Here is a 20,693-nt window from a genome sequence, read left to right as displayed (position 1 = left end):
ACAGCGATGACCACGGGCCTTTCCTGGCCCCAAGATCAATCATATCTTGCGGCATCTTGTCCATGTCCCATAGCATCTACCTCCGCCGAATGCCTCCACAGACTGTCCGATTCCGGTGGTAATAGTGGCCCAACTGTCATGTCCTGCTGATCTGCGTTGGGCTGCCAGTCCGACCTTGCAGGGTACCGAAGTACCTCGCCAGGGCAATGATCGGGGACTGCAGCTCCCCTTCCGCTCTAACTGCACTCCGCCCTCCTGCCCCACCGACACCCTGCGAGCTACGGCCCCTTCCGAAATAATGTCCAATCCTATTCCTCTCCCTCGCTTGGCCTTTGTGCACCCAGCTATCTGCACCCGCCATCATACCCTTTTCTTTTGTAAGGTCGCTGCAAACGGTAGGGCCTCAACGCCCACCTCCTTTGCGGTGAGACATGGAAAAGCTTTGGTGGATGAGGGTACAGGACGCCTCTCCTCAGAAGCCCCAGGGAGCGTGTATCCAGCTGCGTCTACGGGGTTGCATGGGCGGATGCGGGTTGACGAGCCGGGTATCAAGAGTAAACTTTGCTAATGTTCATTGCTATCCGTATTGTCAAGCCAAGATCTGAAGTGCGTGAACGCGCCGTGTTTAAGGCATTGTGAGAAGAGAATCCACTTAAGTGGGAAGGAAATGCACTTAAGCTTCGCGATGGGGAGGCTTTCAGTTAACTTATCAAGCGGGAACTTCCCAACACGCGTATATAGGTATAACACATCGTGGATAGCCCGCTTGGAGCTGTAATGGAATAGGTGTGCTTTTCAGCAAGGCTATGGCTTCGGTGCCGCAGGGGTTCGCATGAACATTGCGTGACTTCAGGCATCTTGATTACACAACCTCGTAAAGTACTGAAACGTTGCAATGCACGGCTCCCCATAAACTTTCTATCTAAAGTTTATGTCTTCATCCTTGACACTGGTGGTGAGTCCGTGCAAAAAATAGTGAATACCAAAAGTGTGATGCCAGTTAGTGGTGGGTGTTGCCCTTGGACGTGGCAGCTACAGATGCCCAGGCTAGCCATTGAGGTTCCTTGTGTTCATTAAAATCGCTTTGTTCATAGCGGCGATGGGCTTGAAGGCTTCCGGCAGAGCTGGCGGAAGGTCTGGGGTTTCGTGGTGGAGGGCCATTGAGCGAAGAGCCCGTCTTTCCAGACGCTCGGAAGGTCACAAAAGAAATAAGACACACACAGACAGCAAAAAACGCTGAAAACTGCCACTGTCGTGATGTCCGTATCGGCACAGGGAAGTCGCTTGGCTGGAAAGCGCTTTTGGGACAGAAGCGCCTAAGTGACAGACCCTTTTTTTAAGGATACCCTAGGCGCGTCTTAACTACCTCTGATATGTCAGCATTATACGAGTGCCAGAGATGCCGAAGATGCCGTAACAGAATTCTGTAGCCATTGATGAATCACTGCATAAAATGTCACTTCACTGGGGTTTGAGTGCGGATACAAGAGAGCCCTACGTAACAAGGTGGCTCACAACGTACGACATGCAAACTTTGGTGACAAAGTTTGGTTGCCCACGTCATAGTAAAAAAATAGGCAAATACAGAACAACTAGTCATATCTAATAAGGCCTTTTCATAGCAGTAGCTGTCTTGCCAAGCTTAAGCAACTGCACACCATTTCCGCGGCTTGCAGCCGATTAGGCAGCTATCAGTCTGGGGCCTGATAAGCCCCGGAGTCTTGCACCTGTTGCCATGCGTCAGTAGAGCACGTGCGGAAAACGGCAATACAGTCCATTTATGGGAAACATTAACAGCTGTACCTCAAAGGGGGCGCTTCTGTTGGTCGCTGCGGCAAATGGAGATCTGGGAATGGCACAGGAGGTGCGTCAGCAGGTGTGCCAAAGGAAACTGGGGCACCAAGCTGACGGGTTGCCGAAATGGTCCTGCTGGGTCCCCAGCTGCTGTCCAAGCACCCCAAGGCGGCTTCCTACTACAACTTCAAAGACAGGAGCTCACCTTTGCTCCAAGCGGCTGGTGAGCTTTTGTCGCTGTCTATTATCGGGTACCCTATTGGGTTATTTGTCTTATTTGGCAGGGATGCCATGGAGCTGCCCTTTCCTGTACATCACAATTTTATATGCACATCTTTGCAGCGCGAGGCCACTTCGAGCTGGTTCAGCTTATCTTGGAAACAGCGGTCATGACCGAGGGCCCGGAGCGTGCAAAGAAAAACTGCATCGATCATGCTAATTCCAAAAGGCAGACAGCCCTGATGGTCGCATGCAAACACGGGTGGGTGATTTATCGGCTCAACGGCCTCCTTGAAACAACTTGCTTTGCTAACCTCCTTTTCCTTACCAGGCATCCCGACTGCGTCGAGTATTTGGTATCAAACGGGGGAGACCCGCTTCTGACCGACGAGAGGCGGCACAACACCTGTCTGCACTTTGCCGCGCTGTACGGGCACAGCGAATGTGTGCACAAGCTCCTGGGCAGTCGTGCCGCTTATCGAGTCCAGGCAAGGCCCATGAGCGACGCACCCTTTGGTTCCGTTCACTGTGAATGTGTATGAAACGCACTCCGCGTGTTGGATGGTTCATTCCCTCAGGGCCGTCAGGTGCCGATAGCGCAGATCCCCTGCATAGACGACGGCTCGACCGTGAAGTTCATCGACCGCCACAATGGCTGGGGCCTCAGCGCCTTGCACATCGCGGTCTTCCAGGGTAGCGTGAGCACGGGTGAGTGCATATGCAGCCGCGCGCCTCGTTGGGATGCTGCGCCTTGCCCGGTACCAACGGGATATGACAACGTTGCGCGTTACGCTGCGCTACGACCCAATCCATGCGTATTCAGCTGATGACAGCCGTAGGCTAATCTGCATCAGACTATGCGCAGCTTCCCCCTCACCCGAACCTGGGGCGTGATAATCAGCCGTGGATCCGAGGAGGATGTGTCCTTAGCGTGCACTCCTCACCTGTCATCATCCCCCCTTCCGCTTCCTTCGCAGTTCGGGCGTTGCTCCGCCACGGCGCCGACGTGGAGTCGGTCATTTGCGCGTCGAAGGTGGAGAACAGCCCCATTCGGTGCGCGGTTGGCTCAAACGCCCTCCACATTGCCGCCTTGACCGGCAACATAATTATGGCGAAGCTGATTCTGGAAACACAGGTGATTGCAAGGCTGGGGGTGGAAATAAAGCATAGGCCGTGTGCGCGTGCAGGCGAAGCAGGCTTTTATGGAGATTCACGATGATCAGGTTGCCAATTAGTTGGGCCGACTCACCCTGGGTGACATCGCGCGAACCTGCATGCATGAAACGATTCCACTCGGGCTCCGCTCTGCAGGCTGCCTGTCTAGCCGCCTGGGTTTTCCTTGCCAGTCGTACCGTGGAGTGACGTTCATCTTGCTTCCTCCCCTTGGCTCCATTCCTGCAGGAGAGCTACCCCGGCTTGGAGCTGCGCAGCCGCACAAATGCGGCGGGCCTCAAGCCACACGACTACGCACAGTCTGCTCGGAACCCGGTGCTCATGCACTTGCTGGATGAGCGGCTCCCTGTCACGCTATTGCGGCAGATTTGGATGAACTACTCCCTCGAGCAGAGCTTGCCGCCTCGGCACCAGACGCTAGGTGAGTTTTCAGGCTCGGAGTCGAGCGAAAGTGGCTGAAGTTGACGTGCGCGGCGGCCCACGTCACGCTAGACTTTTGGACTTTCGGCTCGCGCTAGGCCTTTGGAGGAGCGCCTGGATGCATCGGACGGGTTCGGCCTTCACTCCTTTTCACAGCTGTGGAAGTTGTGTTGGATCGTGGCGGGCGGCAGATCTGCGTCTGTTTTGTCTAGGCCAGCGGGCCTGAAAGCTGATGCGAGTAGTGATACTGTGTGCGTTTTAGGTTTTGCTGCGCGTTTGATCACCCGAGCTCTTCATAAGCCCAATTGAGCTTCTGTTCTGTGTCTGCTTTACTTTCGGGAAAGGTTAGTGCGCTTTGATTGCAGCTTTGGGAGGGGGCATTTCTGCTGCTATCTGACATATCGACCTCGCTCACCTCTTGCTCCATACACGCCTCCTACGAGGCCGTTAGCATGCATCCAAAGCCATGATGGCTTCTTGTTGATTTATGAGCTTGACGCAATCCCCACTTGCGCTGTGGGTTTCCCCCCGCTTTGGTCTGGCCCTGTCCAGGTTCCATGCTGCAGAAACTGAAGCTCATGTTTAACCTCGAGTTGATTGCAATTCAGCGCAACGTGACCCACTTGCAAGCACAGCATGATGCAGCCCAGCAGCAGCAACTGCTGCAGGGGGGTGCTAATACGAATGAGCAGCACCGCCAGGGCGCTGGTCAGCAAGCACAGTCGCAGCAGCCGGGTTCGGAACCAATGGATGTGTCGACGCGTGCGGCTGTAGCGCCAACACCAACGATATTTACCTTTGGCGGGGCCGCGGGCGCCCTTGCGGCCATTTCCTCGAAGCACCGCGGCGGTATGGAACCCGCAAACGTTCGGCTACTGTGGGCTCGGCGTCAAGACGAGATTACGCAATTACTGACGACTGTAACGCAGCTGCACGATAACCTGAAGGCCCTTTGCCGCAGGGACGAGCCGTTGGCAGGAGAGGCCACTGAGGTAGGCTTAGCTTGGGTGTGACTGCATGCAACGGGAGATGGTGGAAAACATTCATCCTACTGAGATTTTATTTCTCTAAATGAAGTGATACGTAGCCAGCGGTTTCATAGGCGCCATACTGCCAACAAGGATTACAGACTTAACAGAAAGCCATTTACGGTACTTGGCGCCTCGCATCCTGCTTCCGCTGAACCCTCGCTTGCGACCTGGTGCTACAGACTGTTGGAGGCCTGAGTCGGGGCGACCGCGCTGCAACGTATGAGGCCGTGTTGGACTTCATCCTATCCACTCTTATAACGCCGCGGACCGTGTCTGCGATTTTACACGCGGCAAAGAAGCTTGTGTCGGCATCGGTCACCGGGACGGCGGCCTTGACCGCGGGGGGAGCGCCCCTGGAGCTTCCCCCCGGTGACTCGGACTCCCAGCATGGGCTGGCGTTGCTGAGCACAGCGTTGCGCGCGGTGGAGACGTGCCTACAGGTGCGGGTTAAGGAGGGGCATTGTGGAAGGAGGCACAGACAGGGCATACGACTGGAGCATGCCTGGGCTAGCAGTGGTTTTGGGTAATGTTGTAAACTTTACTCGATGTCCTCCTGTTCACCGCCCTGATTGCCGTCATCTTTAGCAGGGTCTTGAGCGTGTGGCATATTGCTGTTTCGTCGGTTCTCCAGATCGGCCGAAGTGCATCAACCCGTTGCTGAGGCTGTTACATCTGTGTGCTGAGCGTCGCTTCGCAAGCCGCCTTTAAGCTTGCACTCCATCCAGATATCTGTCTGGGTTTGTATTATAATCTAAGCCCTCCTATTCACCCCTTCTCTGTGCTGCATAGGCGGCCGTCTACCTAACGAGCCCCGCAGCCCTGGAGGAACAAATGGGCGCTGTCAACAACCGTCTGGGCCTTTCGCCCACCGCCGCCGGCGCAGCGAGCAATGCCAACGCAGTTTCTGACCCCGTCGTATCTGCAACTGCGGTCACATCGGGGGTCGCGTCTCCAGGCGAGGCCTTGGCCAGTGCCGAGGCCGAGGCCCCAGGTGGTACACCCCGTGCGGCAGCGGCGCGCAGCGAGGCGGACAGCGTTGCCAACGGCCAGGCTTCGGCGGCGCTCGTGTCGGATCAGGTTGTGGAGCCCCACGGCCAGGCGGCAGGGGCGGCGGTTACTGGGTCCCAGGGCTCCCCACGTACCGCTGTGTTGACCAGCAGTCCCCTGGCGTTGACCGGTTCCAGCCTGGGTTTCCCACAGGCCGCAGTGCGTGGCATGGGCGACGGCGCCGCCGTACCTCCCGCCTTTGCAACACATTGGTCGGCCCATCTGCACACACTCATTGCGCAGCTTCAGTGGGACATTGGTGTGCAGCGCCACCGTCGGCGGCGCGCGCACGCTGCCGCGGCTGCAGCACGTAGCGCGGCCGCGGCCGCGGCCGTGGCTGTCGTTGCATCGTCCACGCCATTGGCGACTGGTGGCAACAGTAGTACCGCTGGCAACGCCACCGCCAATAGTGCCGCCGCGGTCGGTGCAACGACCAACGGTGTGCCGCAAGTCACCACGGCTTTCCCATCTCTTGCCATGGGCATGGGTGCTTGCCCGTTAGGTGCGGGGGCTACTATACAGGACGTGCACAACAGCCCTACCGGTGACCCTGCCGGTGGGAACAGTACAGCTGCTGCTGCTGCTGCTGCTGCTGCCGGCGGTAGCGACGCTGCCGGCCCGGAGGTCGTCGCAGCCCCGGCATCCACTGTCAACCTGCTGCGTGTGTTGAATTCGCGGCGGGGCGACGCAGTGCAGGACATTGTGACGTCCCAGAACGGTGGCGCAACTGTCTTGCCGGCCCTTGCACAGTCGCGCAGCGACTCGGGCATCTCGATGCCCGTGGCGGAGGCACCCGCAGCCGCCACCACTACTACCACCACCGCATCGCCTGTTGCAGCTGTTGACGTGGCCAGTCGCGCCGCGTTGGAAGGTACAGTCGCCGTGGCAGCGGATGATGGCGAACTGCTCACTGGGCCACCGCCGATCCAAACCGGCGAGATTATTCCGCTGGTTTCTGGTGCGCTGCCGCTTAGCCGCGGCGCCACCATGTCTCCAACGGATGGTGCAGCAGCTGCCACTGAAGACCACTTGTCCACGGCCGGTACCACAGTTCCGCCACAGGACAACGCACCCGCTGCCGCCACGAACAACAACACGACTACAGTGCAGCGCGGCGGCGCGAAGGAACGTTCTGGGAAGGACCGCGAGGGTGCTGGTGGCGGTGCCGCTGGTGATGGCGGCCTGGATGGTCAGGACGACTCGCCGGCGGCTTCGGAGAGCGGGTCGGATTGGTCAGATGACGATCGCAATGTCTGCTCCATTTGCATGGATCTGCCCGTTGCTGTGCTGGTGGCGGGCTGTCAGCATGGGCTATGCGTGCAGTGCGCTTTTCAGCTATGCGTCAAGGGCCGCGAGTTGCCATCGTGCCCTTTCTGTCGGCAGAAGATTGGCGGTTTCGAGGCCAAGGAGGCGGCTGCAAGCCCGGCCGCGGCGGCGGCAGTGGGAGCGGCCGGCTCGCCGGCGGCCGCGCCGTCGCTGCCTGCACCGGCGGTGCTGGCACCGGCGGCTATCACAGCTCCATCTCCAACTGTGGTGGTGCAGTGAAGGTCCGGCGCCACCTGTGTGCGACTACTGCCTCCCCAAGATCCGGTGCGCGTCTGTTTCCCCGCGTTTACTGAGGAAGTTGAAACCCGACACAGCATGGTAGCACTGGAACCTGAAGCTCGCTTGATTACACATGGAGCGCTGAGAGGTTTTGCCATAACAGACTCCGTTCTCCTAGTAGTCACTGTCTTTACTTACTGCCAAAGAACATTCAGTTCACCTCTCATTTGGAGGTGGGACCCGAATGTTTTGGATGGGCAGGGGTTGCGGCTCATTATTGTCGTGTCCTCGAAGGTCGAGTCCCTACGGGAGGCGACTAACAGGGTGCCATCTCAGGAATATTTAATGTCCAGTTACAGAACCCGCTGTGTTGTCCTCCAACGATTGAAGGTTGGCACATCCACACAACACAGGTGACGGCTGGCAGTAGACTGCGAATGACACCAATGGCGCTTTATAAAGTTATCAAAGGTCTAGATTGGCGGATAGGGGCTAACGCACGCTCACTTGCTGGCAGCAGAGACGTGGGTGACCATTGCCACTCGCCAGGATTGCAGACTGTGGCACGGTCCAGCGCGGGCGTTGGGGCGGCGGATGCAGGTTTCAATGGATCGCCAATCGCTATCGAGTCGAGTGACGTTTGTGCATTGCTCGGGCAGACGTGGTGGGCTCATGGAGGGTGGCAGGGGCGAAGTGGTTTTGAAGACCCTGTTTAGAATACGGTGCGCTTCAGGTGCTTAGGGGCACGTGATGTCTTCCTCGAGGCCTCAGTTGGGCGTTGAAAGAGGGTGGCGGTCTAGACGGCCTGAAGCACCGTGGTGGTCTTGATGGCTGGGGCGGTAGGATCTGGAGCATAGCTTGGACTTGCTTGTCTCTTACCTGGTTTCGACTGTGAACGGGAAAGGACAATTAACATGTTGATGTTTCATCTCGTTGCATTCTGCAGTTTTTCCGGCTGTGCACCGGACGGGGCTTTTAACAGTCGCCGACCGCATCGGTTGTCCAGCCGCCGCGCGGGTTTTGGTTGGAGTCGACAACGAGGGGGCATGTATTGTGGGCCAGTGGCAGGGGTTCGGGCTTGGGCCCGTGGTCCGGAACTCTGGGTCTCGATTACGCACGTTGTGGAGATACGAGCTGTGATTCATAGTACGTGCATCAGCAAGAGCATCATCATAGTGTGTAGGCAGTTCAAATAGACCTGCGACGAGATGCAACATGGGAAGGGCAACTGTGGTTGGCGGTCGGATTAGGCGGCGCAGCGGTTGCCAGCCGTCACGGAATTTATATTTAACCAACGCGTGTAAACAGGCCTTGTGATGTGCGCAGGAGGTGAAGGCGTCATGCTGTGGTGGTTAACCTTTACACACACACTTTGCTTTCGGGTTCCTCATGTCTTTGCGCCTCTCCTGGCAAGAGGTATACGTACATGTAGTTTTTAATGGAGTTGCTTTTGCTTCGACGTGGTGCTTGGTTTACCGATATTCAGCCGCGACGCGTTGTATTGTGCATGCATAAGCCATCTTGGACAAGGTGCACGGAATACCTCGCGAAAATGCGCGGGTGGTCCCGGGCGGGTTCCCCAGCGGGCAGACCGCCGTTTAACTTGCTGGCACGCGGCGGTCGCGTGAGCATGGGATTGCTGCATGGGAAACGCGTCAGGTGCCCCAGGTTCGGGGCCGCCCTGCAGTCTCCAGCAGTCCGTCGTCGTGCACAATGTGCGTGCATGTGTAGGGCATCTCTGCGCTGCACCGCAACTTTAGCGGCTATATTGTTTGGCTGTGCACGTGTGCGTCTGTCTCCCGATGTACTACCATCAAACGCTGGGGTAATTTTGTGGCGCTCTCACTGACTGGAAGGCGGGCCTTCCGCCGTGGAGCATAATGATTTGCGCTTATCTGTCCTGTAATAACATGCTAGGTGATGTGCGGGCATTGTCGGCCGGAGACTGAATGGTGCCGGAGTTTGGGACACGGCTTAGTAAGATTGGACTGGGCAGTGCTGGGCGGGGCTGATGTCCTATGGCGTGGTGTCTGCTTCAAGGCGGAGGACTTGTTGCGTGCGGTGCTGTGGGCGGTAGTAGCTGTGATAAGGCAGGCCAGGTTCTAGGTATTTGCTGTAGGACTGGCCATCGATGCCGTTGCGAGGAAGTTTTTACGTAGCTTGGATGGCCTGGGACCCCTTCGGGGGGATTGCAGGCTTGTTAGGGCCTGGCGCGTACAGAGGGTGGCGGCCGGTCGCCCCGCAACTCCAAAGAGTGTGTATGCGTGTCCTTTGTAAAAAATGTAAAGCACGAAATTATTTTGGGGTTGAGGAGCTGGTGAGGAGCTGGTGATCTGCAGGTGTGCGCTGAAGGTCCCTTGGAGCGAAGCTAACAAGTGTTCCAAAGGCATTTCGAAAGGAGGCTTACATCACAGGGCTGCGGGCACTGGCGAAGAACAGAGTTAACTAGCTTGGCAAATGACAGTCAGCGGGCATGCTCACGACAAGGGTATAAAGCAGCTTCGGTACGTTGCTGTAGCAGGCACCGTCTCCTGAAGTAACAAAAATGGGAAAACTTAATGCAGCCCGTAACGTAGGCGAGAATGTTATTTCTTACCTGGGCATGTTTGCAATATAAAAAGCGCCATGGTTAATTATACGCTCACAAGTTTACTCGCTAAGAAATTAATGCTCGCTGATGTCGGCTTTGCAGGATGAAGTATCAGGAGCATTGCAAAAGTAGTGTCACCTGAAAGATGGTTTGCCAGGTTTTCGTGGATCGTCCAAGGACGCGCATATTCGACATGCATTCCGCCTAAAGCGCCCCAACCCGCCGTTTCTTCGTACAACGTTACGCCCACCAGCCATAACTTAAGTACACAATGGTGAACTGGAGATCCAATCACCTGCAGGCCGGTCATCAAACAGTGTCAACAGTTTATAGGAGGTGGTCATCAAAGCTTCGCTGTTTACTGCTGTCCCGATACGGGGACCTTGACCCTTTGGCGCAATCTATGACCGTACCTCGCGCGTCTGTGGGGCCTTAATCCGTACTTATGTCTGCAGTCGTAACCGGCCTCCAGTTGGCCCGAACCAAGCTTCGTCCTCTGTCGTTCACCAGAATGAGGTGCAGGGCGGGGCCCCGCCATGGCGTGGCTAAGGGGAGGCCCTCAGGTATATTGCATCGTGTGATCAGGGCCAGCTCAGGACGAAGGCCTTCCCTCGTCCTCCCCGCTGCATCTGTGTCAGATGCTGGCATCTCGGTCTCTATGCGCGATGTCGCGCGATACGGCCGTGAACCTCATGCTTTTACAATCTAGCGCAAAGGGCGGGGCAACAGTTTAGCTGGGGCGTATTTGTCTCTCCATACCAACTTTCTTCGTGTCTTGTGCGGAGCCTATAGGTTAAATAAAGCTGGCGCGGTGCCGTCCAAGCAGCGTTTTGCAACATGAACTATAATGTGCACTTTTCCAGGGTGTCACCAGAGATGGACGGGCTGTTTGAGCAGGTAGAAGGCCTACTGTGCGGTGAGTTCCCCGCTATTGAAGCGTTTTGACCTCGGCACACCGCCGTACGGCCACTCCAGCTGACGCCATGGAGAACCTCATCAGCACGATCCACGAAACGTGCATCCAGCGGCGGCTCCTGACGTGGAAAGTGGCTTTGACACATGAACTCGTCGGCTTTGCGACCTTCGTATTTAGATAGACATACCGGATGCCAAAGTCCTTCCACACGCGGGCGCCAAAACGCCCGCCACGCGTCGACACTCGGGACTCATGTTGAAGCAGAAAGCAAACGATGTTCAAGCTTGAGTCAGGCTAGATGCGTAGACTTGGGGTTCGAACGTTTCTCCGCTCCCACAAACAAACTTAGTGACTTCCTTCTCTTGCGCAGTAATTCAACATATTGATTGTCAAACTTAATCAACCGACACGTTCTCCCTGCAAATGCTACGAGCTCTCCTAGAGTTGAAGTTGTAGGGACTCCCGTTCTCGCGACTGTAGAAAACCTATCGTGTAGACAATCATTTGCTAGAACTAGCCTCAGAAGCGGCACTTATAGATGCATTACACATACTCATCTTCCCAAGGGCACTGCGTGACGTGGAAGCTGATTGCACCTAACCGGTTCACATTCGCACCAAGCAAGGTCAATAACCTGACGTAGCATATCACATGCGAAAACACATCTCATCCGTCGTGCACCTATCGTTGGGACTGTGTACTCCGAAACATTACGACAGACAACTATACATGATAAAATGCACACGGCTGTAAGGAACATTAGGCACCTTTGCATCCATAGATAAAATCATGCTTACATGCGTCATAAGCGTAATGCCATGCACGATGCCGCGCAAGCAGTTCTCATCTCCATCTCTCCAACGAACCCGCGGACTGAACGACGTCTGTTAGTGTTATTGAAGCCAATAGCAGCAGCGTCCTCATAATTTTGCGCCAAAGGAATCAGCCACGTGCGGGGCCCCAAGATACAGGCATCCATAGTGTCGTACATAGGGTCTTTTTCTGTCGGTTTGCCTTCTCCTCATGTAACCTTTCTCATGTATTCACGTCTGAGACGAAATACAGGTTGCTACCAGGCGTCATAGGCAGGAGCTTGATATGCGAATGTTTCTCTGTAACTGGGGATGTTCCGGTGTATTGGGCAGATGTGTCCTAAGCTCTGTGGCGCACTTAAAGAATACTTTGTTTAGGACATGGTATGTATACTGCCTACTGTCTTGAGAGGAAACAGTTTCAGCTATCATCACTGTTTGCGCAGCGAGTTCCCCTTTGGCGTCGCCCCATAAAGCAAGGTGACAAGTGTGTATCGCTGGTAAGATGTCATATTGTTAATCTTACGGCAAGGCACGGTGACCGTGTGTCAAGGGTTCGCGCCTTCTGCAACTTCCCCGCAAGGAGCGTCGCTGCATCTTTGCACAACGATAGGGCTTAAAGTCATGCTGCCTTTATGTACACCACTCTTTGAAGGCTCAGCTTTGTTGATTCGCTGCTGCAGGGCCGTGCCCGCCAAATTCATACGAGTTCCTCCAGGGCGATTACGTTTTTGTTTAGCAGGCCCTCGGCCTCATGTGTGCTGTTCAAGACGCACTGGCTCAGTCGGAGGGTTTGAGTCCGGAACAGTCGGAGATGGCGGTCTCCGTTATTGCCGTGTGTCGGCATTCAGAAAAGCTATTAAGGGCAAACGAAGTACTGTCAATAGTTGTGACATCAGGGGCTCTTACGCGGCCTCCAGCAGATGAAGTTGGATCCGTTTCGGAGGCGCAGAAGCAGCCGCGGCCATGCCGCGACCAAGCCCAAGCCCAAGCCTCCAGTGCACGGGATTTCAGCAAGTGCGCTACAGAGGAGGCCTTAGGCATGGATTGCCGAGGCCACGGGCCCTGCAGCCGCACGAGTTCCTCAGACGGGTCCTCGGAGCCGCGAGCAAATACGTCAGTGACGCCATCTAGCGCAACGAGCGCCGCACTTGCCTGCAGCGGCGCAATCACCTTGTCCAAAACGGGCACGACAATTCTCCGCCCGGCTCTGTACAACCCGAATGGCGCACTTCGCCCACGAAGCGGTGCGCCCGTCGCAGCACCAGCTGCCCCTGCAGCATCGAAGGGAAGCGAGCAGCAACAGCAGCAGCAGCAGCAGCAGCAACAACAACAACAGGTCCAGCAACAGCAAGACGGCAAGGTGACGCCAGATTGCGCCGCACCGCCGTCTGGCCCTGCAGCTCCTCCAACAGCCTCGTCCTTGTCGTCCTCTTCCTGCGCTAATGCCGGGTCCGCTTCGATTAATGCTATCGCTGCCGCGTCTGCTGCCACTAACGCCAGTACCAAACCGGACATTTCTGTCCTCGCCTCCGCGGTGGCGGCCTCTAAACTCGGTCTAGTTGACCAACTGAGCCAGGCGCTCACCAGCTGCGCTGCTGTGGCGTTTGCAAAGTAGGGAGGGCAACGATTATTGGGCGGGCATGGGAAGGCTAGGCAAGGCGAAAGGTGGGGTATTCAGGGACGTAATAACCGCAGACAAGAGGTGAAGAGTGGTACACAGGTTGGGCTTTTGGGTTGAGAATAACTATTGTGCTAGCTGGTTGCGCTCCTCTGAAGGTGTTTGTATGTAAGTTATGAAATGTGCGGGCCTTAAAGTGTGCCGTGCCGTGTCATGTTGTATCATATTGTGTGCCGGTCGGTAGAAGGGGAGTCGGACTGGTTGCCGAGCGTGAAGATTTGTCCGATCGGTCGGCATCAACAAGGCAGACCGACAAGCAAACATACAGACAAATAGTGCGGAGGCCGTAAAGACGGAGTGCGGCAAGCCTTGCTGTGGACCCGACTGAGCCAGGGGGCATTGGGTTGAAGGAACAGGTCGGCTTTCGGAGGGGCGGTTGAAGAGCGGGGTTACGGGCTGGTTTGATGTCCTGTTGACGTGGAAGAGGAGATTGGGCTAGTGCTGGGGACTTCATCCTCCTTCCCCGCGGCATCTCCCCCTTCCGTCACCCCTATACCCAAACCACGGCGCCATTACTGTATTCCTTCTTCCCCTTCAATTACACACATAATCCCCCATTCTCCTCATTCTCCTCTGTGTGGTTGAGTCTGAGTTCTTTGCTTTTTCCATCGTGCGATTCCCTTCTGCTCCTGCGCTTCCCTCTGTTGAAGGGACGCCGAGGACCGCACCTGTCTGCACTACGCTGCCGGCTACGGTCATGAGGAGTGTGTATCTCTGCTGTTAGAGCACCGCAGCGATACCCGGGTGCGGGACGCCAATGGAGATGTACCCCTCCATTTTGCAGCCATACACGGCCACCCGATGTGCGCTTACAACATTACCAAGGTGGGAACCTGGGGAGGAGGGAAGGGGGCTTGGGAGGATAGAACGCGGGAACGACCATCCTCATCACCGCAACTGCTGCCTCAGGCTAGAACGTCCTCCATATCCACCATCCTGCTTTACCCGTGTGTCTCTATGTGTGTTGCATGTCCTCCCATACTCAGGCCTGTCCCTCAACTTGCCTAGCTCGCAATTATCGGGGTCAGACTCCCGTGGAGGTGGCGGTGGCGTGTGAGAGAGGGGAGGTGCTCAACGCCATGCTGCTGGCGTGTGCGGGCGACGGGAGCGCGGGGATCACGGTGCAGGTAGGCACCGCGGAGGGACTGGGGAAAGCGGGGTAGAGAGAAGCGGTGTGTGAAAGGTAATGTCAGTGGATAGACCTAGAAACTGGATTTTATACGCGCTGGGTTGGGTTTGCGGGAGGGGGAAGGCTAGGGGAGTTTGCGGGCTTCGGCGTGATTTGGGATTTGCCTATGTAGTAGGGTGCTGTGTGTGCACATGTCGAATTTGCGTGGAAGTTAGAGAGTGATAAATAGGCACAATTGCACCTCACGTATAACCCGTAATGGTTGGGGGGAGACTTATGGGCTAATCCGTTCTCGTCTGTGCTTGCCTGCTGACGTGCATGCCTGCTGTTCCTGCCTTCCCTTCGCCTTCCACCTCTTCTCGTTTCCTTCCTCCGTTAATTTGAGCTCACCCTTCTTTGCCTAAGTTCCCCTTTCTGACACCTTTCCCCCATCCTTCGCATCTTTTCTAGGCCATGCGTAAGCTTCTGGCCAGCGGTGCCGTACCCGACACGTGGGCCCCCAACGGCAGTTCAGCGCTAATGCTAGCCGCCGCCGCCAACGGTACGGAAGCCATGACTGTACTGCTGGAGGCGGGTGCCACCCTGGAGCTTCAGGACGCACTGGGACGCTCCGCCCTCATGTTTGCAGCCGGTAACTGCGCCAAAGACACACTGGTGGCGCTGCTGGATGCGGGTACGGCAGGAAAGACGGTTCGTTGTTGGTTGCCAGTTAGCTGATGATAGTAATGGCTTTTGACGAACATGATATAGTGATGGTAACCGGTAATTTTAGTCATATTTGTTGCTTGGGCCTGTCCCGGACCAGGCTTTGCAGGGCTGCCACCAGCATTGCGGAGCCCCGTGCATTTCGCGGTTATCTGTGCGCCATGTATGATCCTCTCCGTGCTTGTCCACAAGATTCATCCCTGCCCATCGACCCATCCTAGGCGCCTGCATCTCCCAACGAGACCGCCGGGGACGCAATGTGCTGGACTATGCCCCCGCGGGTAGCGAGGTGCGCCGCCTGCTGCAGGTAGGTCGCTCTGGGTGGGTGGACAGGGGGCCCAGGTACGGGTAAGGACATGATTAAAAAAGAAACCTTACAATCATACACCAGCACCATTTCGACAGGACAACACCCACCATCGCTGTGGATGGACGGACGGACAGACTGACAAGCGAATTGGTAATAGGCCCGACTCCAGCTTAACATGCAGGCGGTTGTCCTCGGCATATATAGCCCGTATTTACCTGGGCCCACGTTCCGTTCATAAATCCAAAGCCACCATGTCATGTTGGCTCGTATCGTACTCGTGAGTTTTGCCGTACGCTGCGATTTACGCCGTACAGGCGCGCTTGGACGAGCTGGAGGCAGTCGCTAACAAGCTGCAGGCGGACTTGTTGGCGAGTTTGGGTTCAGAGCTGGAGGCCGCTGCGGGTGGAAGCTTGGGCAGTGGCATGGAAGTCAAGCCCGCGCTCAGCGGTGGCGGCGGCGGCAAGGTGCGGCGGAGTGGGGAAGGGGAAATGTGTTATGCTGCTAGCTAGCTGCGAGATTGTGGACATGGTCACGGATATTCCGTCACGGACATTCCATCACGGACATGGTCACGGACGTTCCCCTAAGGCCGCGGATCCGCGTGAAAGCCTCGACTCAACGGGGTGGGGGGACACGTTCTAAATGCTGTTTGGGGTCTTTGGTGCCTAGCAGGGACGGGTGGGCGGGCGACGGATGTTGGGTCGAGCATGTCTTGTACTCTTACCCGGTACTGACTAGCCATCGTGGCACAGCTGCGCTGCGCCCGTAAATGTACCCAAAGTATAGGGGCGCTGCAAGTGGCACTGCTGCCGTAATATAAGTTGCGTTAATTCTTTCTTTGGGATGCTGCTACTTGACTAATGACGCCGCCACTGCTGCTGCTGCTACACCTGCCAGCAGAAGAAGAAGCAGCAATCAGCCGGGAGGAAGGGCAGCACGGCCGCGGCTACCAACGGTACCCCGAAAGCGTCACCCGGTGCTGCTCCCACTGACGGCATCGGCGCGGCCCAGCCCACGGGTAGCAGCGCCGCAGCTGGTGTAGGAGCGATGGCAGCGGTGAAGGCCAAGTCGGCGCAGCCCATGGCCGCTGGGCCTGCGCAGCCAGCCTCAGAAAGCGCGATCGAATCTGACGGCACCGTGAGCGCGGGTGCCGACTCAGAAGGGACCCAAGGAGTCCAGCCCTCAGCGGCGCCGCCGGCGGCAGCCACGGATGCTACATTCACAACGGCGGCAACGGTGCCGACGGCGTCAACGTCAAAGGCCTCAGCCAACGGAGCTCAGGAAACGGCGGAGGGGAAACGTGGTTCAGCTGCGTCATCATCCACCAGTGCTCAGTCGCCCCAGGCCCAGCGGCAGCCGGACCACGGCGGTTGTAACGGCGGTGACGATCATGGCGATGACAGTGAGTGGCAGACCGTCTCTTCATACAAATGTGCGACTAAGGCCCGCCAGCAGCAGCAGTACCAGCAACAGCAGCACTATGAGAACGAAGCGCTGCGGGGAGCAGCCGGCCCCGGCACTGGATTCGCCGCCATGTTATCGTGTTCCTCAGGTTCGGGGACGTCTGCGACGGCGGCGGCAGGAGCATGGGGGGGCGGCGGCGGCCGTCAAGGCCGCGGGGTTTCCACCGCCTTGGCAGCAGGTCGAGGTGCCGCGGCTTCTGGAAGGCCGACCCAACCACAAGGCTCCGTGCGAGGGCATCTGGCGCAGGCGAACAGCGGAGGCGGCGCCGCCACTACCGTTGTGGTCGCGGCGTCTAGTTCAACGCAATCCAAGGGCTCTCCTGCCTCTGTCGGGCACTGCAATGGCAGCGCCACGGGCCAGAATGGGCCGACACCTGTTCGAAGAGCACAGCCGTCACCGCCACTGCCGTCAAACATCGCGGTGGCGGCAACGGCAACGGCCGCTCCAGTGGCTCCAATGCCTGGTTTTAAAGCGGCTCTGCTGGGGTTGGAAACCGGCGCTGTCGCCTCTGCTGCCGCCGCTGTGACGGGTTCTTCCGTACTGGGAAGCGCGCCGATGGCTGCCACCGCCGCCTCTGCCGCCAGCAAAGCCGCTGACGTGCATCTTGACCTGCCGCCGATTGCTGTGCAAAATGTGGCAGCTCGCGTCTTGACTCTGCCGCGGCCTCCGCCCACACCGGCGTCCACATCAGGCTCGGGCGTGACCACAGTTTGCCCTTCGGCAATGACAGCGGTGACGACGTCTTCGGCGTCTACGGAACGGAAGCCAGCCTGGGGGGCAGTGAAGCTGGGAGTACAGCTTGCCGCCGTGACATCTGTCGGCGGTTGCAGCCCACGGTCGTACCCCCCGCTGAGCGCGGCCACCGCTAATGCTGATAGCAGCAATAGCAGCAGCGGCAATGGTACCGAAGCTCCTCAGGTGCAGGCGCTTGCCGCAAAAGCAAAAACCGTCATTGCGCAGGCCGGGGCATCTGCTGCCTTTGCTGGGTCAGGTCCTTGGCAGCCTCTTGTCTCAGCGCTTGCCACCGCTGTGCCGCAGTTGCCGGCGGCTCCGCCTCCCACGCCGGCGGCGGCGGCACCAGCGGCGGAGGCGGCGAACCCTCTGGCGCCGCCATCCTGCGTGGAGACGTGCAGCGCCGCGGCGGTATCCATGGCGCCCTCCATGGCATCACTCGCCGAGTCGGAGATTTCTTCCACCGGTTTGAGCACTTGCAGCAGCCACCGCCCATGCGGCGGCGCCTCGCCGCGGTCATTTGGCCATGACTGGACGCGACCTAGCCCCGTAGATGTACTGCTGCAGGCGGCCATTGCTGCCGCCAGTGGCGGCGGAAACTGTGGCCGCCAGACAGGCGACGGCGGCAAGCGCCTTGGACATAGTAAATGCAGCAGCGCAGCGAGCAGCAGCTGTCTGTCCTTTGACATTGCCGCGGGTGCCGCCGCCGGGTTGCCACCGACGCCGTGCGATTTGGCGCCGCCGCAGCAGCTCCAGCCAACCCAGCAGCAGTCGGAGACGCCATGCCTGGGGGTCAGCCACCTAGGGGGAACGGAAGTCCCGCCACCCATACGGCGTGCCAGAGGTGAGGCTACGGCGACAGCACAGGCAGAGGGAATTTCGCTGGTAGCGGGGATAGCCCTGCCGCCGCAGCCGGTAGCGTCCTCGGGGGCACCGTTATCGTCACCGTCGATGGCGGTGGGCAGTCCTGGAAGGACCTCAGGCGACCTCGCAGCCGCTCATGCTGGTCAGCGTTCTGGTTGTATGTCTGGCGGCGGCGGCTGTGGTAGTGGTGGCTCTGCCGCCGCTGCCAACGGCGGCGGGTACCGCAGCGGTAGTAAGGCCGCTGCTGCCGCTGCCGCTGGCGGTAGCTTTCCCGCGGCTTCCGAGGTGGCGAGGCTGAAGGCGGATAATGAGGTCCTACAGCGTCGCCTCCGTCAGGTGGGTGTTTTGGTGGGCCGGCTGGTGAGACGAAGGCGAGGCTGTGTTCGTGTTGGACAATCCGGGCGGGGAAGGACATAGAAAAAAGGACAACAGGTCATGGTGCTTCTGGTGCCACCAGCGCTTGCTTTCACCTCTAATTGCCTTGCCGTCTGTTACATTTATTATGTTCGCGACTGCCTCTGCGGCGATTCCTGTTGTCGCAGATGGAACAACGTCATAGCCAGGAGCTCGCAGCCGTCTTTTTCGACGCGGAAGCACATGAGGCGGCGGTGGTTGAGAGAGCTATTGCGCAGGAGAGGCTCCGGTGAGTAAGGAAGATCGGCTTGCTCGGCTCGTCTATTCGTAATTTTATGCTACATTTTGGAGCTTCAGAAGGTAGAAGGGTATATCTAGCATAGGTGAAACGCAACCCTAAATCTCATGATTCCCCGCTGACGTCCCGATTCCTTGGAACCTGCTTAAGAAAATTGACATGTCTGGGATTGAATGCTTGTTGTTGTCTCGCCCAGGATCACGGCCAACCTGCTTGCCATTGGCCTGTGTCCGGAGGCCATCCTTGCCGTCATCACGCCCCCGGGACACGGACTGGACCTGCAGCAGCTCCTTGCTGCCGAACTCAGCGGCACCGCTGCCGCCGGGCTCACGGTGCCTCCATCAAAACAGCAGCAGCAGCCGGTGCAGGGACCGCAGCAGCGGCAGGTAGCGGCTGCGGCCATTTCCCTGCCCGCTACCCTGGATGTGATGTCGCCGACAGCGACACCGGCGCCTGCAGCTTCCTCGGCCTCTGCTACGACCAGGTCGTTGCCGTTGGTGCCGTCCTCGTCGATGGCGGCGGTGATTGCCTCGGGGGGCATGGCGTCTTTGCCGTCGTCCTCGTCCGTTGCTACCGCCGGTACGGACCCTACTGGGAGCTGCCGTACTTCAGGTTCAGGCGTAGCTCCCGCCGCCGCCGGTGCTGGCTGCAGCGGCTGCAGCAGCAGCGTCCCCCGCTCGCATCACTCGTCCTGCGAGTCTGGGTCTTGTGTGCAGTTTGCTGGCAGCGGTTGCTACGCGGAGGAGGGCGGCGGCGGCACAGGGGTCGCCTGCACAGGTAGCAGCTGCGCCGCCACCGCAGGGGTGGCCTGCCCTTCTGTGGCCGGTGACTGCGGCGGCGGCGGCTGTTCCACCGCACCCGCCAGGCCGTCTCTTCCGGTCTCCGCCGCAATTGCCATTCCGGGGGTGGGCAACGGCAGCCTGGGCTTCCCGTCGGCGGCAGCAGCTTCCGCCGCGGCGGCGCGCTCAGAGTCCTATCGGGCTGTGGGTCTTGACGGCTTTGGCAGCCCTGGCGGCGTGGGGTCGGGGTGCTTCGGGGGCATCCGGGGCAGTTTGGGTTCGGGTTGCGGTTTGGTGGGCAGCCTTAGCGTGGGTCTGGGTCTGGGCCTGCTGCCGAGCATGAGTGCAAGTATGGGTGTGGGCGAGGCCAGCGGTTGCGGCCTGACTGCAACGCTGGCAGCAGAGGCAGGGCCGGTTGCCGACGGCGAGGAGCAGGAGGACGGTGAGATGGACCTCCCAGCTTGCGGCGACATCTCGGCGCTGTTGGCCATGTCAGACGATGACATGTAAGTGGGCGCAGGCGCTTAAGAGATCACACATGTACACGGCGTGCTGCGCGGTGTAGGTTGCTAGGCCTGAGCCCCTGATGCCTGTTTTCATCTCCGGCGCTGCGGCGGCACTCTTCTTCTTCCTTCATCCTGAGGGACCTGCCGCATCAGGGGTGGCCGCCTCTTTCAGCTGGCGCGGTCACGATGCGGAAGTCTTGAGGCCACGGCGAATGCGGATGCGAGTGTGACCGCCGGGCCTTCTGGAACCGGGGTCCCCTGTATAGATTTGGTTTCTGAGGCAGCTGAGGGGGCGCGCTGCGGTGCAGTGCGGTCTATCCGCGT

The 20,693-nt window shown here is 58.3% G+C and overlaps 2 protein-coding genes across 2 annotated transcripts; both read left to right on the top strand.

Annotated features, from left to right (window-relative positions):
• Window positions 1-682: 682 nt before the first annotated feature.
• On the top strand, window positions 683-7,229 carry VOLCADRAFT_108077 (uncharacterized protein; the record flags this gene model as incomplete). Its single annotated transcript, XM_002958281.1, has 11 exons — window positions 683-955; window positions 1,748-1,864; window positions 1,942-2,017; window positions 2,137-2,279; window positions 2,592-2,721; window positions 2,991-3,148; window positions 3,415-3,607; window positions 4,159-4,598; window positions 4,817-5,077; window positions 5,427-6,186; window positions 6,376-7,229. The coding sequence occupies exons 1-11, from the start codon at window positions 932-934 to the stop codon at window positions 7,227-7,229; spliced, it is 3,156 nt and encodes a 1,051-aa protein (XP_002958327.1). The 5' UTR covers window positions 683-931.
• A 3,427-nt stretch (window positions 7,230-10,656) lies between these two features.
• Window positions 10,657-20,373, top strand: VOLCADRAFT_99563 (uncharacterized protein; the record flags this gene model as incomplete). The annotated part of the gene is made up of 11 exons (XM_002958280.1): window positions 10,657-10,735; window positions 12,318-12,794; window positions 12,951-13,161; window positions 13,879-14,053; window positions 14,215-14,355; window positions 14,808-15,030; window positions 15,284-15,369; window positions 15,687-15,836; window positions 16,270-18,768; window positions 18,975-19,075; window positions 19,281-20,373. 11 exons carry the CDS (start codon window positions 10,657-10,659, stop codon window positions 20,371-20,373), a joined length of 5,235 nt encoding a protein of 1,744 aa, XP_002958326.1.
• Between the last annotated feature and the right edge of the window lie 320 nt (window positions 20,374-20,693).

The sequence above is a fragment of the Volvox carteri genome, assembly GCF_000143455.1.
Source record: "Volvox carteri f. nagariensis unplaced genomic scaffold VOLCAscaffold_90, whole genome shotgun sequence".
In the NCBI taxonomy this organism is placed as follows: Eukaryota; Viridiplantae; Chlorophyta; class Chlorophyceae; order Chlamydomonadales; family Volvocaceae; genus Volvox; species Volvox carteri.
This window is presented reverse-complemented; position numbering and strand designations above follow the sequence as displayed.